Genomic DNA, 17,686 nt, shown 5'->3' on the forward strand with positions numbered 1-17,686 from the left:
GACGATGGGGAATCCCAGGGTTTCTGCTATGGACTGGGTGCAGGACAAGCAGGTCAGCCTGGAGCTGGTAAGAAGGGTCTTACCAGCCTTCTCTCCAAAGGGATGAAACTCATCGAATGCCTGATATGTCTCAATGTATCAAGAGTCCATCTAGACAGTTAGCAGAGAGTAACTGAATCAGTGGGAGGAAAAGGTGAAGTGATTGGGGAGATGAAAAGGAGAGAAGAGAAGGGAGATTCTTTTTTTTATATTTTTGAGATGGAGTCTCACTCTGTCGCCCAGCCTGTGCACGATCTCAGCTGACCACAACCTCCAACTCCAAGGTTCAAGTGATTCTCCCACCTCAGCCTCCTGAGTAGCCAGGATTACAGGTGTGTGCCACCATGCTGGGCTTTTTTTTTTTTTGTATTTTTAGTAGAAAAGGGGTTTCACCATGTTGACCAGGCTGGTCTGAAACTCCTGACCTCAAGTGATTTGCCCGCCTCAGTCTCCCAAAGTGCTGAGATTACAGGCATGAGCCACTGCACCCATCCGGGAGATTGGGTGCAGTGACTACCAGTCATTACATTTATACCTTAGGAATTCAGTGCCATTCAGCAGTATTTACCACCTGCCATGTGTATTGTTACTGCTATTCCTCCAATATACAGAAACAAATAAGACACCCTCTTCCTTATATGTAATTAAAGGCAGTAATATAGAGGGTTGGGCCTTGGCCTGTGGGATCATTGATCCTACACATTTCAAAGACAAAATAAGAGATGATTTCAGACTGAAAACCCCGAGGGAAGAGAACATAAGCCCTCAGAAATAGCAGAGCAAGGGGTGATGTGCAGTTGCTGTATTTTCTTCCATGCCCTTTCCTTTGGATCAGCTGCTCACTTCTGAAAGACAGGCTGCTAAAGAAGAAAGATTCTTTCATAGGGGTTCCTTCTTCCTGCTGTCCCCATCCCATCCAGAGTGACTTCCTGTCTAAAGGAAGCCCAGAACCCTCCAGAATGCCCTAGGAAAATGGAGTCATGCAGATGGTGTGGAAAACAATCCCTCATTACAGATGTCTGTATTGATCAGCTAATGCCCTAAAGCAAGAGATTCACCTCGAAACTGTTTGTGGGCGCAAAGTAAGTGCAACTCTCTGACAGCCAGGCCTGATGAATGCACTTTTCATGACATCAATAATCATATAATCATATGAGGGAGGAAACGAAGGACAAATGGAATGTACCCAGGAATCATTCTTTATGCCAATATATTTATTATACTAAAAAAAATGTAACCTGTGGGAACCAGAAAGCACTCCCCTTAGCCCCTGCACTTAGAGTTTTGAACCTAGTTGTTCCGTTTTAATGTCTCCTTCTTTTGTTTTGCTGGTACTTCTATCACCTCGAAGGTCAAAACTACCAGCAAGTGTGAAGTGCAGCGAAGGCTTACAGACCTCAGAGTCCCATCCACTGGACCCATGTCCACTGCTGGGTAAAAGATGCAGCACCCATTGGCCACTTCCACAGTTTACATCAGGCTCCAAGGCCTTGCATCTGATCACCTGAGCACCTGTGTCAACCCTCAGGTACCTTCCTAAGTCCCTTGTCCTGTCTCCACTGTTAAACCAGGGTTCCTGGGACAGAGATCATTCCAACTTTTACAGAATGTAGAAGCAACATAATTCTAGTTTATTCCTTCACTAGTTAAAATGTATTAAATTATCAGCATGATAAGAGAAAGCAAACTTCAGTTTTAAAAGTGAAGTCTTTGCAGCATGTCTGTGTAACACCATGAACTGAGCGGTCAGGAAAACTCTGGAAAAGCAGATTAATATTAATATTTATTAACATTCTGTGGTTGATTATACGGAGCCAATGACTAAGCATTCAAGGGTACTTTGTCTTCCACAGTGAGCCCAGCATCAGCTGTCCCCCATCTGCAGTTCCCACTTAGGCCAAACTGATCTGCTTGCCATTCTCAGAATCCACTTTTGCCATCCTAGTTCTCAGTTTCTACTCAGGCCATTTTCCTTATGTGGAACTTTCACTTTGTCTATCAAAAGTGGAGTCTTTCTACCTCATAAAGGCTTTTAAAACTATATGTCATCAGAAATTGACTCTTTCCCTTGTATAATTTTGTTCTACTTATTATTGTCTATACCAGTCACATGGTTCTGGCTGTATGTCCACCTCATAGTTATTTGTGTTTCTTCCCATTGATTGTTCAGTCAGATTGCCAGTTTCCAGAGGCCAAAGATTATTGGACCATATGACATGGATTCCTCCTCCCTCCATCACACAGAATAAATATTCAACAGGTGTCCAAGAAATAATATTTAGGGCCAGGCATGGTGGCTCACGCCTGTAATCCCAGCACTTTGGGAGGCTGAGGGGGCATTATCACCTGAGGTCAGGAGTTTGAGACCAGCCTGACTAACATGGTGAAACACCGTCTCTACTAATAATACAAAAATGAGCCAGGCATGGTGGTGGATAACTGTAATCCCAGCTACTCAGGGGGCTGAGGCAGGAAAATTGCTTGAACCTGGGAAGTGAAGGTTGCAGTCAGTCAAGATTGTGCCACTGCACTCCAGCCTGGGGGACAGAGTGCGACTCTGTCTCAGAAAAAAGAAAGAAAGAAATACTACTTTGGCTGGACACGGTGGCTCAAGCCTGTAATCCCAGCATTTTGAGAGGCCGAGGCAGGTGGATCAGTTGAGTCCAGGAATTTGAGACCAATCTTGGCAACATGGTGAAACCCCAGCTCTACCAAAAACACAAAAATTAGCCAGTCTTATAACCTAGTCTCAAAATAAATATATATATTTTAAAGAAATACTACTTGGACACATGACTGACCTGGAGGTGCAGAGCTACTGACCTCATGTTAAATGGCCTGCTTCCTTAACATCTAGGAATTATTTATGAAGGTGAATCTGCTGTGTTGAAAATTTTAGCATTTTATAATCACGGTTAGTTCTAATCAGTAGAGAAAAGCTGCATCAACTTGGGCAATGGAAATAAGACGTTATATTTTAATCTTTAGTGAAAATAATGGAAACAATGAGTTTATGGGATGATTCATTGAACCCACATGGCTGGGCAGTACTTTTGAAAATCAGCTGACAGATGTGGTCTCCAGAGACCCCACTTCTCATTCTAAGCAGTGAGTTCAGAAACATGAGGCCAGAGGATCCTGCAGGAGAGTCTGCAGCTATCAGTTCAGTTTATGTCCTACTGATGTTTGGGTTGAGAGCATCATTTCTTTATAATGAAGAAGGAAAATTACTTCTAATTGCTACAATTTCAACAAAGAAGATATATTCCTCAATTACTCTTGCCAGAAAATATATTACCAAAATTGAGAGGAAAAAAATGGGAAGGCTGGCTCTGTTTCCAGCAAAAAGATAAACTAGTTTCTCTTGTTATAAAGTCTGAATTAATTATAGGAAATACCTTTTGAATGCACAATTGAGCCCTCAAGGAGATGGTCAAAATTCTCAAGGGCCAAAAATAAAAAGGAAGCTGAAAATGAAAGCTGGGCCATTGAAGCTATGGCTGATTAGGAGTGTTTGTCTCTTGGTTTCAAAAAGGTTTGAGTTTTAAAGACTACATGTAGAATGGCATAGAAGATCTTGGGCCCATTCAAGATGGGAGGTGGCATCAAGGCCCACCACACAAAGTAAAAACTCAGTATTGCTGAAGTGCACATGCCAACTATCAAAGGGTCGATTAGGAAATCTCCCCATTAGCAATGGAAGGCACCAGGGAAATCTGTCTGTCTTGTACTTTGGGGTGAGAGAAAGTGTCCACTGGTAAGTTAGGACCACAGACCTACTCTTGCTGGCATGGTCCGAAAAATACTGAACAGGGAAATTAGCTTAAAGTAGTCTAAAGACTGACACAGTAAAACAAATATTCTCTGGAGAGACACATGCAATAATCCCACAGATAGAGACCACGTCATTAAATTAAGCTCACAATCTAAAATTACAAAACACTAGCCAGGTGTGATGGCACCTATCTGTGGTCCCTGAGGTGAGAGGATCACTTGAGCCTGGGAGGCAAAGGTTGCGATGAGCTGAGATTGCATCACTGCACTCCAGCCTGGGTAATAGAGTGAGACACCCTCTCAAATATGAATGAATAAGTAAGTAAATAAATAAATAACATAAAATTACAAAACACGTAATAAACCATCATAAATGAGAGCTGGCAGAAAAAAAGACTAACAACATAAATAGACTCCACTGATAGACCGTGTAATATAAATTATGTTTATGGACAAATATATGAATAAGACTTTCCCTTTGGCCAAGAGGGAGTAGCCCATTCTTCTCTAGTTCACCCTCTTACAACTAAAAATCCTGGATACAATACAAGAAATAAACATGGAGAGACACTGAATGGTGGGAAGATGTGGACTGGCTAGCTAGGGACCTCAGGACTTGAGGAATGGCGTGGCAGTGAGTTCCCTGGGTTTTCTCTTTACTTCCCACCTATCCCAATAGAATTCAGGCAAAGCCTGCAATTCAGAACTGCTAACATGCACAGATTCAAACACCCCATGACAAGCCTCAGTAGCCAAAGGACTGAGGAAAGGCAGTCTACCAGAACAGAAAAGCTTTTTGATAATACCTGCCCTACTCCAGCTAAACACACAGGCTGGCACCAGATTAAAAACGTTCAAGAAAAAGAAAAGTCAAATCAACTATGGTACACACATACAAAGGGGTTTTATGTGGGATTAGACAGATTTTCAAAGTTGTCCACAATAGATTAAATAAAGGGGAAAAAACAGGCCATAGAACAAATATGATTTCCATCTACAAGACAACACATTTTTGTTGCTGTGTGTGTGCTCTAAACACACACACACGTAAAAGAGTCCGGAGAGACATCATTTCCCAGGGTATAGTTACAGGGGACTATTCACTTTTTTTAAACTTTTATTTTAGGTTCATGGGTACATGTACAGGTTTGTTATATAGGTAAACTTATGTCACGGAGATTGGTTGTACAGATTATTTCATCACTTAGGTACAAAGCTCATTACCCAATAGTTACCTTTTCTCATCCTCTCTCTCCTCCCACCCTCCACCCTCACATAGGCCTCAGTGTCTGTTGTCCCCTTCTTTGTGTTCATGTGTTCTCATCTCACTTATTAGTGAAAATATGCGGTATTTGGTTTTCTGTTCCTGTGTTAGTTTGCTATGGATGATGGCCTTCAGCTCCATCCATGTCCAACAAAAGACATGATCTCATTCTTTTTATGGCTGCATAGTATTCATGGTGTATATTTACCACATTTTCTTTACACTATCATTGATGGGCATTTAGGTTGATTCCATGTCTTTGCTATTTTGAAGACTATTCACTTTCAAACAACAATAAAGCATATAAAATATGATTTTTATAATAAACAAGTTTTACTTTTCTAAATAACCAAAAGAGTGAAAACCGTTTTTCTCTTGGGAACAACAGCAACAACAACAAAATTACCAGAGAAGGATATGGAAGCAAAAGATGATAAATAACTAAACTGTTTTCACCAGAAGGGGTCATACAAAGATGGTAATACTTGCATCACAGTGGTGAAATCAGAAGTATTTTTTTCTAGTTCTCAATTTTTCTATAAAATGGTTATAGTAATTTTGTAATGTTTTAAATTTGATTTGAAATATATGATTCGCATGTCGGCCTTCACCCTGTTAAGAAGAAAAGGTAATGCCAGAATATCCAGTTTGAAAGTTATTTTTGTCTGATGAGATCAAACAAACTGAGTAAGGTGTGGATGAAGCAAGAACAAAGTTACTGCTTAGTAACCTCCTGCTAGTCATCATGTGCCCACCCCACTGGACCTACCAAACCCTACACAGTATACATCTTTCCTGGTCGTTTCGGTTTCACCTGGAAAACATACATGGAAGATGATGGACTTGATATTGTATGGGATAGTGAGGTTTTGTATGTAAGTAATTCCAAGCAAAATGATTTGACCACTAGTAGGCACAAAAATACTATTAAAGATGAAAAGCCTACAGGTAGGACTGAATGCAATTGCAATGAAAGATGCATTCATCATATCAGGGTGAGGTAATATAAACTAATGTCTTCCAAAAGGTTTTCAGATGGAACACTGGTCTTATGTGATGCGAGATGCTCCTTGAGGAAAGGAATGGGGTCAGATTAAGTGTGAAAGTAGTTCTCTATCTTACTTTTCACAGAGAGCCACAAAGCATAATGGCATCTTTTTTTTTTTTTTTTTTTTTTTAAAAAGACAGGGTGTTGCAACTCAGTTGCCTAGGCTGGAGTGCAGTGGTGTGATCATAACTCACTGTGGCCTTAAACTCCTGCCTCAGCCTCCTGAGTGGCTGGGACTACAGGCAGACACCACCGTGCCTGGCTAATTTTTTAACAATTTTTTTTTTTTGTAGAGGTGAGGTCTTGCTATGTTGTCCAGGCTGGCCTCAAGCAATCCTCCTGCCTCAGTCTCAGAAAACACTGGGATTATAAGCATAAGCCGCTGTGCCCAGCCTGCAATAGCATCTTTTATTTATTTATTTTTTGCAATTAAAAAAAGAGTTGAATAAACACAAGGCTGGCCATGCCGCATGGTAAATTGAGTCATTACTCAAATCAATCTCCCCGAAAATTCGGAGGCTAGGCTTTTTCAAGGATAGTTTGGTGGGCAAGTTAATGTGTGGAAAGTGGTCCTCTTCTGGGGGCAGCCACAGGACTGGTTGTTGGGTCCAGGTGGAGCCAGAGGGTGTCAGAAATGCAAAAACCTTAAAAGATATCTCTAAAGGCCAATTTTAGGTTCTACAGTAGTGATGTTATCTGCAGGAGTAACTGGGGAAGTTGCAGATTTTGTGACCTTCAGAATAATGGCTGATAACAACTTAACCGACGTTAGGCTCCTCTCATCCTCCTAACCTGGTGGTCTTCCATTACCTTTAGGAAGGCCATATAGTTTTCAAAAAGGGTTATTATCACTTATGCTATGAACGAAATGTCTCCCAAAGTTAGCTTGGCTTGAGCCCGGGAATGATTAAAGGCAAGATGGAAGTTGGTTAGGTCAGATCTCTTTCACTGCCATAATCTTTACACTGTTAGAATTTTTGCAAAAGCAGTTCCAGCAATAAAACTATTTCACAAATTTTACAAAAACAAAGGACCATGAGGACATTGCTGGGGACTCTCCACGAGCCAAGGAAGAGTCCCAGGAAATCAAGGGGCTGTAAACATTAAGGGCCATTAATTCCAAATTAGTATCACTTCTGGTGACAGCACATAAAACACAAGGCAAGAACACAGCATAGGGAGCTGGGGTTTTAATTCTAAATGGAATGTTGAGCAGATGACATCAGAGCAGACACCTGAAGGTGACCAACAGAGCCCTGCAGATATCCGAAGGGGAAGGGGATGGGAGTGCCACTGCTTTCCAGATTCTAGACCCAGGTGAGTGCGAAAGCCCAGAGGTGGAACCACAATCCCTTCCTTCCTTCCTTCCTTCCTTCCTTCCTTCCTTCCTTCCTTCCTTCCTTCCTCCCTCCCTCCCTCCCTTCCTTCCTTCCTCCCTCCCTCCGTCCCTCCCTCCCTTTCATTTTTTATACAATCTTTGCTGACCTGTGGCAGACTGCTTTTGGAAAAATGTTGATCTATTCAGGGCACAATCAAGGCTACAAGGCCTGACCTCAGAGAGCACAGCTTCTCCCTGGAGCCCAGAAATGCACATGGTTACTATGGAAAGAACAAGGGCCACATCTGCTGATCCCTCCAATCACATGCATGCATTGCTACAGAAATGTTACACCAGCAGGAGAGGGTTCATATGGGAAGAAGTAGGTTAACATAGATAACACAAAGGCATTCCTGTTAGCAGTTGCCCCTTGCAGGTTTCAAATTTGGCTGAAAAAGTAAGTTCAAGTCACCAGACAACGGCACAGGTGAGCCACTACTGACTGACAGCTCTTTTCTCTGCTGATTTTCCCCGAAAGTGAACAAGAACCCTTTTATTCCGAGTGCAATCATCTCTTGGATCTTAAGTTTTTTTCTAAATGTTAAGGGATTTTTTAATCCAGAGTTTGGTATACCAGGTATCTGATTTTTAAGAGTTACTGGGATTTGTTCCCTTTTACAAACTGCGAGGAAAACATGAGTTTCATCGTGTTTCATACATTCAGTCTTCACACCTTATTTGTACAAACTCCCGGGGGTTAAACAGACATTTTAAAATGACATTTGCGTTAATGGTCCTGTTCAGTATTTTGTTTCCTGACTCGTAGGCTTGAGCTTGTGAATACTCAACAATCAAGGGATGTCAAATTAGTCCTAACTGTGTTCACTAAATTTCTTACGTGGCCATTATTTTAAGCAGTAATATTTAAGATGCAGCACTTGTTATTCCTCTCCTTGCTTGTTTATATATCAATTGACACACATGAGCTGTTCTTTCTTCTGGCCTTCTCTGTGATGTTATAGACTGGGGAAGGTGCTCTTTGGAGGAGAAGCGCTGAATAAACAAGTCTGCACACCTGTCACTGCTGGGAAGGGAGAAAATGATTGCCCCTTTGAGACAGAATAGATGTGTCTAGAGAAAATGGTGGTAAGTTAATCAGCAGTAAAGAAGAGCCTAGTGCCCTGGAACATGCAATAGATGAGAACTGCCACTAACTGTAAGGAATTTCTTTGGGGATTTTAAGACTGAGTCTTTACATCATTTGGTATGATTTAGTTATTTCCCCTAGAAGGACAGACTGCTTGAATCAGATAAGTCTATTCCCTCATCTAAGACCCTGAAGCCAAGAAAAATATCTGTCCCAATATTCTTGCTAAAAAATAACACTCTTTTCTCATAGAAAGACTTCAGCAATATGTCACAAGGGACTTAAGAAACATCTAAACCCTCTGCTACAGTAATCTGATTCTAGAAATCCATCCTAAGGAAACAGCCAGAACTTCAGTCAAAGATTTTTATGCAAGGAAGTTCATTTCAGTGTTATTTATAACAGAAAGTTTGGGATCATCATATATGTTCAACAAAAAAGGAATGATGATATATTCATGTGTGGGAATTGTGAGCAGCCATTATAAAATCCAATTTTCAAGGGTTATTTAATGACATTGGAAATGTTCTTACTGTCATGTTAAGTAATGAAAGCAGGACACTAGTGGGAATGCAAAGTGGTACAACCTCTGCAGGGGAGATTTGGCAGGCTCGACCATACTTTCATGCGCATTAGCCCTTTGACCCAGCAAAATCTACTTCGAGGAACCTACCCCAAAGATAGACTAGCAAATATACTAAGTGTGATCTCCCCACTGCTGCTCACTGCAGTGTTCTTTTTAATAGCAAAAGAGCAGGATTAACCCAAATGCCTGTCATTAGGTGGCTGGTGGGATAAATTATCATATACACAAAACGGAGCCCTGCACATCTATAAAGGGAGTAAGGAAGAACTTTATGTACTTATTTGGAAAGATTGCCAGGATATTTTGTTAAAATAAAATCAAGATACAGAAAAATTAATGTAATAAGCTACACTTTGTGTAAGAAAACCAAGTTCAGTTATTTTATGTTTTTTTTTTTTTTTTTTTTTTTTTTAAATAATAACCTTGAGAGTTTAGCTGTGGAATAGACGTCAGTTTGTCTCTATGCGATGTTTATCAAGTCCTTAGATTAGTCCAGTGATCCTCAACTGTGGGGATTTTGCCTCCAAGAAAACATATGGCAATGTTTAAAGACCTATTTTGGTTGTTACAAGTGCTGGGGAGGAGGTGCTTCTGGCATCTAGTGGACAGAGGGCCAGGGATGCTGGTAAACATCATCAGTGCACAGGACAGTCCCACCACAAAGAATTATCTGGCCTGAAAATGTCAGTAGCTCTGTGGCTGAGAAATCCTGCATTATTCTTTCATCTTAGTTAGGCCAGGTCAGTACCATTTTCCTCATCAGAATGTCACTGTCATGACAGTATTGGTGTTATTACTGAGAAACTCTGTGATATACACACATGTATAATATTTACAGATATTTGAGTAAAGTGAATATTAATTATATTAATGCTAAAAACTGAGATTTTCACAGAGAAAAGATACAAATATAAAATGAAATGTATTAAAACTCTGTAATCTTAAATTTGAATGGGAAATACTAGCATGGATCCATTATTTGCCTCTTATTTTAAAGATATGTATTTCCCAGCTCTGTCTAATCAAAAGGCCTAATTGTGAGACCGTGATCTCTAAATATTGATATCATTTCCCACTAAAGGCACCAGGGCTTCATGAATAAATGGCTGATTCCAGGAACAAAATGTACAAAACGGACCTGAGTCATCCTGCACAAATAACAAGGAAACTTGGCCTTGACCACACCTAACAGCAGGGGAAGACTAAGAAAGAGAACTCCCAAGTTGAAATTCTATTCTTCAATTCAAAGGATGAAATAAATGTTGGGAGGCAGTTGTCCATTTCTGCCACAGCAGCATGAGGGAAGACAAATGAGTCTCCGGATCTGTACTCTCTCATATGGTAGCACCAGCCACATGTGGCTTTTGGATATTGAAACACAGCTATTCCACACTGAGGTGCAATGTAAGTGTAAAACATATGCTGGATTTTTCTAATTTAGTATGAAGATAGAAACTACAATATCACAGTAACTTTTATACTGATTTTTTATTGCATTTTAGGTTTTGGGGTACATGTATATTGATTTTAAAATAATGTTTTGAAAATACTGTGTTCAATAAAATACGTTATTAACATTAATTTCACCTATTTAGTTTTTAAAATGTGGTTACTAGAAAACATAAAAGTATGCATGTGCCTCACAATATATTTCTGATAGACAGTGCTGCTGTCGAATAACCAGGTACAGGGTCTTCTGAAAGGTCCCAGGCTTGGGAAATGGGATATACATGGGAAGTTTAATAAAGCAGAGAGAAAAAGGAATAAAAAAGTTCAGAAAGGAAGGAAGAGAGAAAGAAAGTGAGGAATAGAGAGGACAAGGGAGGGATAGAGTGATGGAGGGAAGGACAGAAAGGAAGGAAAGGAAAGAAGGAAGGAGCAAAGAGAGGGAGGGAGGGACTACGGACCACAGGATGGAAGAAATTATTTACAAGTCATATATCCAATAGAGGGCTTGTATCCAGAATATATTTTAAAAGTCTTATAACTCAATAATAAAAAGAAAAAATTTAAAGTGGACATGGGATTTGAAAAGACATTTCTCCCAAGAAGATATGCAATTGGCCAATAAAGACATGAAAAGATGTACAATATCATCAGTCTCAGGGAAATGCAAATCAAAAGCATTTCCCATCCATTCAGATGGCTACAATAAAAGAGACATATAATAACAAGTGTTGGTGAGGTTGTGGAGAAATTGGAACCCTCATCCTTTGCTTGTGACATGTGATTTGTTTCATGTGAAATGGCATATATATATATATATATATATATATATATAGAGAGAGAGAGAGAGAGAGAGAGAGAGAGAGAGAGAGAGAAAGAGAGAGAGAGAGTCAGAGTCTTGCTCTGTCACCCAGGCTGGAGTGCAGTGGTGCAATCTTAGCTCACTGGAACCTCCACCTCCCGGGTTCAAGTGATTCCCCTGCCTCAGCCTCCTGAGTAACTGGGATTATAGGCATGTGCCACCATGCCCAGCTAATTTTTGTATTTGTAGTAGAGACATGGTTTCACCCTGATGGTCAGGCTGGTCTTGAGCTCCTGACCTCAAGATCCGTCCCCCTCAGGCTCCCAAAGTGCTGGGATTACAGGCGTGAGCCACCGTGCCCAACCTAGATAACATTTTCAACTAGAGATTATTTACCTTCTATTTACTGTGCAACATTAAAGAGATCTGCCTCCTAACTTTAAAAAAAAAAAGTTTAATTTTAATACTATAAAATTCAAACATATTATTTCTGGAATATTCTTTGAGTCCTGGAGATTTTAAGCATTTTATAGTTCTATGCCAAAGTCCTACTTAATTTAAACATACTATATAATTTGGCTTTAAACTCTAAATGTCATTTTACGTATTGTCAGTGGTCACCCCGGCCAGAGTTCCCTCTGTTAAGGCACATCTTTCATGGTACAGACAGCAAGGACTGGGGATCTGAGCAGTAAAGCCTTCACATTAATCTTCCAGGGCTGCAGCCAAACCACACAGCTTTGCCCGAAGTGGTCAATATAACATTTTTATTTGTACTTAGTAACTCCTGAAAATGTATTCAAAATGCACTCTCTTGGTCTCTTACCATGGCAGGTTAGAAGCTGCTAAGACAAACACGAGATCTTCTGAGCGCGCCAGCCCATCCATTTGCACCAGTAACTCTGTCTTCATCCGCAAGCTTCCTTCATGTTCTCCCCTACAGAGGGACAAGAGGTGATTCTCCCAAGTGTCAGAGCCTTTGCTCTCATGACAAGAGCAGCATTCACAGCCACGTCCCTGTGACTGTAGAACAGTGTCTGTTCTGATGGCTAATGAAGTCACTCACACTAGAGTTAGGGAAAACAAGCAATTTGGTGTTATTTTCACATAGAGCATAATGGAAAGCAAGTAAATGAATATAATGGTGGTATTTAAAAGAAAACCAAAGGCTGGCAGTGAGCTAGAAAATAACTGAAGGGTATGAAGTGCCACTGGCAGATTAAATACAGCCCAACTGTGTCTACCTGCAGCATTATTTACCTCTTTAAAAATGGCATAATTGAGGATAATCCCTTTCACTTACATAGCACACAGACAAGTACTTTCACACCCTCAGCCTCCTGAGTAGCTGGGACCTCAGGCACAAGCCCCGTTTAAGATACCTCTCGCTAGGTATATGGTTTTTTTTTAGGATCTATGCCCCTTAAATCTCAACTGCCTTTCCTAAGAGAGAAGATCGTCTCTCAGTATATATATAATATTTATTTATTATATATATTACATATATATACTATGTATAATACACATATACTGAGAGAGTCTGATATACTTATATACTTAAAATTAGTAATAATATATAAAATTAGGATTTGCCCATATATTTGCTATATATTTAATTAGCATTTGTGCATAACTGTGAGTCCTTTAACATAATACGATCAAAGAAGTCTTCAGAGCAACCCTCCTTATTTCCTGACCCTTTGAAGACTCTAAGTTCAAAGTCTTTGATCCCAGACAAGGAAACAGAAATTCAGGGCAGAACCTGGAACACACGCAAGGACAGCAGAGAAAGAGTTTTCTAATTAGCCAGATGAAGGCTGTGGGAAACAGGATATTGACAAAGCACGTAAAAACAAGTGCATAGGGAGACCTGGTCTTTGTAGAGTGACTATGAGAGCAAGCTGGTGCATTCTCGTCTGGGTGCCTGTGCAGTTGCCTGCTCCTGTCAGGCCTGGTATAGAAAGCAGAGCACTCCAGCCTAGGGCTGACAAGCACCAGCTCCAGTTAAGCCATGGAAAGTGTCCCGTTTCAATGAATTACATGAATTCCCTATTACTTGAGTACATCTTTATGGTTGGTTTTCCCTGCTGGGAAAATGGTTTCCAATGAATAAAATTTCATAAATTATATTCTATTTATACTTCCAATGGGCTAATTAATTGCTTTTTATTACTATTACTTCTGCTTGATGATAGACCATTAAAGGTCATTAATAAATGCAGCTGTGTTGAGATTTCCCAGAGATCTGTTTTTTCAAGCCAGGGGGTGCCAGATTTAGTAAAAAGCTTCAGTGGGAAATACCTCTGATCAAGACAGAAAGCTGATCTTAAAAACGAAAGAACAAAAAGCACAACACTACTCAGGCGTTTGGAAGCACAAACAGAAGGCTTATTACAGTCTGAGAAGTGTTCCTTCCTGCTGAGGACATTTGGTGACACTCAATCTTTAGAGATAATATATGTGACGTATTTAAAATTAGCCCTGCTGAGCCATAACCTGATGCCACAGAGAAGTGGTGGCTTCCCAGGCTTCACACACCGTCGAGGACTACCTCTCAGGAGTGAAGTCCAGACGTGGCCCTGCACAGTGGCTGAGTGGGCAAGCCTTGTTCCCCGGGAGGCAGCCCCTCGGGCTCCAGAGGAGGCCATCACAGTGGCTATTTTCAGCCAGCAGGACCCATACGGCAGCCTGGGATCCTGGGGCTAGAAGATCTTCAGGCCTGAAAACCACTCTGTGGGGAGCAGGGGAAGGGAGGATGGCATTTCCTCCGGTTATAAAAACTACTTAAATCAGCTATTCAGTTAACAGGATCTACTTTAAAGACCTTTCCATGTGTCTGCAGAAAATCTGTGGGCTTATTAATAGGCTCATTCTGCTGGTAAATGTCGATGGGCTTCCGACTACCAAACACACTTACAAGAGGGGAGAAACGATGACAAAAAGCAACAACAACAAAAACCCCAACCCTGGCCATTACCCAGGAGCCGTGCCTCTCTGACTCATCACTGACTCCAGCTCGTCCAGGAAGATCGTGGATGGGGCGTGGTAGCGGGCAAGTTCAAATAACACCTGGGTGGGGGAAAAGCAAGGAAATGTTCAAGCTTATAGATTTAAAGTCCTCAGATGCTCCCAGGGAGTAAAAGCTTAGAATGACTGTAATGATAGGTATTTATGCTGCACTCTGTTATTTTGCAATAGCTTTATGATCATTACAATTATTTCTCCCTACCTCTACCCCACGAGGTTGGATGGTCCAATTATTTCCATTTATCACTTGATAAAATTAGAGGCAAAGAGAGGGTGGTTACTCCAAGGTTACTAATCATAAATATGAGAGCCTCAGATACAATTTGGTTTCAAGGCTTGCAGTCAGCTGGTTAACTCTTGAAACACTCTGCCAGTACTGTTTCATATGGACACAAGAGCCTTGGAATATGTATAATCATTTGATAATTCTTCCCTTAAACTTTGGGGACAATGGGAGGTTATTCTCAGAAAAAAGGATTTCAGGGGAAGGACTGGGTTCCAGTCATGGTAACAAGGCTGACAAATGTTGCCCCTTTGTGTTCCCCAAATTACTCCACAGCCTTCCCACACTGCCTCAACAAGGCTGCTTGGTAGGTTCAGGTACCAGAAGGCAGTTCTTGATTGAATACAATGTTCTATTCCAGAATAAAATGAAATATTATAGACTGAACAAGAACAGGAAAGGAACCAGCAAAAGAACAGACATATAAAAACAAAATAAAGAGCTCTAAAGGGAGATGTGGTAGTAATGAATAGAATATAACAACCTAAATCTTTTTTTTTTTTTTAACCCTGAAACTGATTTCTTGAGCATCATATACAATCCTTCACCAGCTGATGGGAGAAAACAGTAGAGATTTAGAAAAGAATAGAGATTCTTTAATAGGCATGAGGGATTTATTCTCCATATCACTTAGCACTAGCAAAGCATCACAGAATCAGAGGGAAAGGGTTCTGAAAGAGCCATGTTGTGGTTTTACAAGCAGCAGCAGCTCATCCCTCACAGGTATCCCTGTCACCAAATGGGAAATTCCTCACCTTCCCCACTGCTGGTGGGTACATCCAAGCTCATGCACCAACATCTCTCTTTCACAAAATTGTTTTATTGGAACAATTGGCGGAGTTTAATGAACTGAGAGAACAATGGCAATGCTGGGGCATTCATCACATGCCTTTCAGATACAATAGAGACCACCTAATTCAGAGCAAATAACTTTCTGTCCTTGTCACACACACACCCAAAGAAGCCCCAATATACCTAATATTAAGGGTGATCACAACACTGGCAATTTACCTAATAAGAAAGGAAATATTAGAATCCTTTATTAGACCCATACATGTTTTTCAGGTGCTCGCTAAAGGCGGCGAAACCAAGAGTCTCTGCTAGACCAAACACCCAATTGGAAGAGGAACCACACCTGGAGACTAGCTTCCCATACTGCCCATTGCATTGCTCTTTCCGCTCCCACGGAGTACACAGGATCCTGGGTCAGTGTTTCTAGAAGCATTAGCCTAAAATTTTCAGAGGAACCTGGAGGAAGTTAAATCTTACAACTGAGGGGCAGTGCATTGAAAGACGTAAGCATCAACAGGTGTATGCATTTGCTAAAGAGACTACTCAACTATTCAGTAGTGATCAGCTCCTAAGAGGCATGAGCATTAGGAGTGGAGGGAGGAACATAACCCAATGGTTCCCTATAAATAACTCTTTAATTGGAATAGAAGGAGAAACAAACGGTAGAAAAAGTTTCTCTGCTTTAGGGGAAAGTCCTGAAGGGCTTGCTTTATTTGAAAGCTTCACAGTAAGGAGCCTAACAGCATGACCAAGATTGCTGAGCTGAGGGTCTTCCCAAAAGCTCATAAAACAAGGAGAAAATGATATAATTTCTGAAAGGAAATGAGATGAGCTCCTTCAAGGTTAGCAGAGGTTATCTGTTTCTTCTTGTATTGCTCTTTAAAATATCCAAAATAGGCCAGGAGTGGTGGCCAGGCTCACACCTGTAATCCCAGCACTTTGGGAGGCCAAGGCGGGCATTCACCTGAGGTCAGGAGTTGGAGACCTGCCTGGCCAACAAGGTGAAAACCCATCTCTACTAAAAATACAAAAATTAGCCGGGCGTGGTCTTGGGAGGCTGAGGCAGGAGAATCTCTTGAACCTGGGAGGCAGAGGTTGCAGTGAGCCAAGATCTCGCCATTGATTCCAGCCTGGGTGACAGGAGCAAGACTTCATCTCAAAAAAAAAATCCAAAATAAAAATGCATGTAACAAAAGGATATAAATACTTTCTAAACCTTTCAAAAGATGCTCAAGTTCATTCAGAATCAAAGAAATACACATTCAAGCACTGAAATATTGAAATGTACATTTAATCACTAAAATACACTATTAGTTTTTACTATTAGATTGGCAAATGTTTATTTAAAAAAAAATTGGTGCTACTCAGTGTTGGCCAGGGTGTGGAGAAGCAAACACACTCATGAGCCATTGATGGAACTATAAGCGGGTACAACCCTGTTGGCAAGCAGTCTGGCAATCAATGATGTCTATTTCCTCTGACTCGGCAATTCTACTTTGTAGAAATTGTCCTACACTACTATAAAGGCAAAAACATGTGTACCTATAAGACTGCCCACTCTAGCTTTGTTCGTAATAACAAGAGACTAGAAATAACCTAAAGGCCCATCAAGAAAAGACTGGTTAAATACATTTTGGTGCATTCATGCAATGAACTACCATATAAACAAATAAAAGAACATGCTTTGTCCATCTATAATACTGCGGAACAATATCCAAGTTATATGTAGTAAGTGGGGGGAAAAGCCAGGTACAAAAGGGAAAGAATGGTATGTCTCTACTTGTACTTGGAAAAACAGAAGCCAGGTATGGTGGCTCATGCCTACAATCTCAGCCCTTTGGGAGGCTGAGGCGGGAGAACTGCTTGAGCCCAAGGGTTCAAAAGGAGCCTGGGCAACATGGTGAAACTCCGTTTCTACAAAAACTACAAAAATTAGCTGGGCTTGGTGGCATGTGTCTATAGTCTCAGCTACTGGGGAGGCTGAGGTGGGAAGATTACTTGAGCCCAGGAGGTTGAGGCTGCAGTCAGCTCTGATGGTGCCACTGCACTTTGGCCTGGGAGGCTGGGTGACAGAGCAAGACCTTGCCTCAACAAAACATCCAAAAGAAACAGTTGTTGACATTAATGTAGATAACAGATAAATGTTCTGCAGGGCTACTC

At 40.9% G+C, this 17,686-nt stretch overlaps 1 protein-coding gene across 10 annotated transcripts in view; it reads right to left on the bottom strand.

Moving 5' to 3' along the window:
- The window catches only part of KATNAL2 (katanin catalytic subunit A1 like 2), a 183,822-nt gene that overhangs the window by 27,929 nt on the left and 138,207 nt on the right, over positions 1 to 17,686 (bottom strand). For all 10 annotated transcript variants that reach the window (XM_039463586.2, XM_039463584.2, XM_039463585.2 and 7 more), the window contains 2 exons: positions 14,402 to 14,493; positions 12,251 to 12,361 (listed from right to left, as the gene is read on the bottom strand). In XM_039463586.2, the coding sequence (XP_039319520.1) occupies positions 12,251 to 12,361; positions 14,402 to 14,493 (203 nt within the window). The remainder of the gene's footprint in view (positions 1 to 12,250; positions 12,362 to 14,401; positions 14,494 to 17,686) is intronic.

Source organism: Saimiri boliviensis, chromosome 13, assembly GCF_048565385.1.
Source record: "Saimiri boliviensis isolate mSaiBol1 chromosome 13, mSaiBol1.pri, whole genome shotgun sequence".
Taxonomy (NCBI): domain Eukaryota; kingdom Metazoa; phylum Chordata; class Mammalia; order Primates; family Cebidae; genus Saimiri; species Saimiri boliviensis.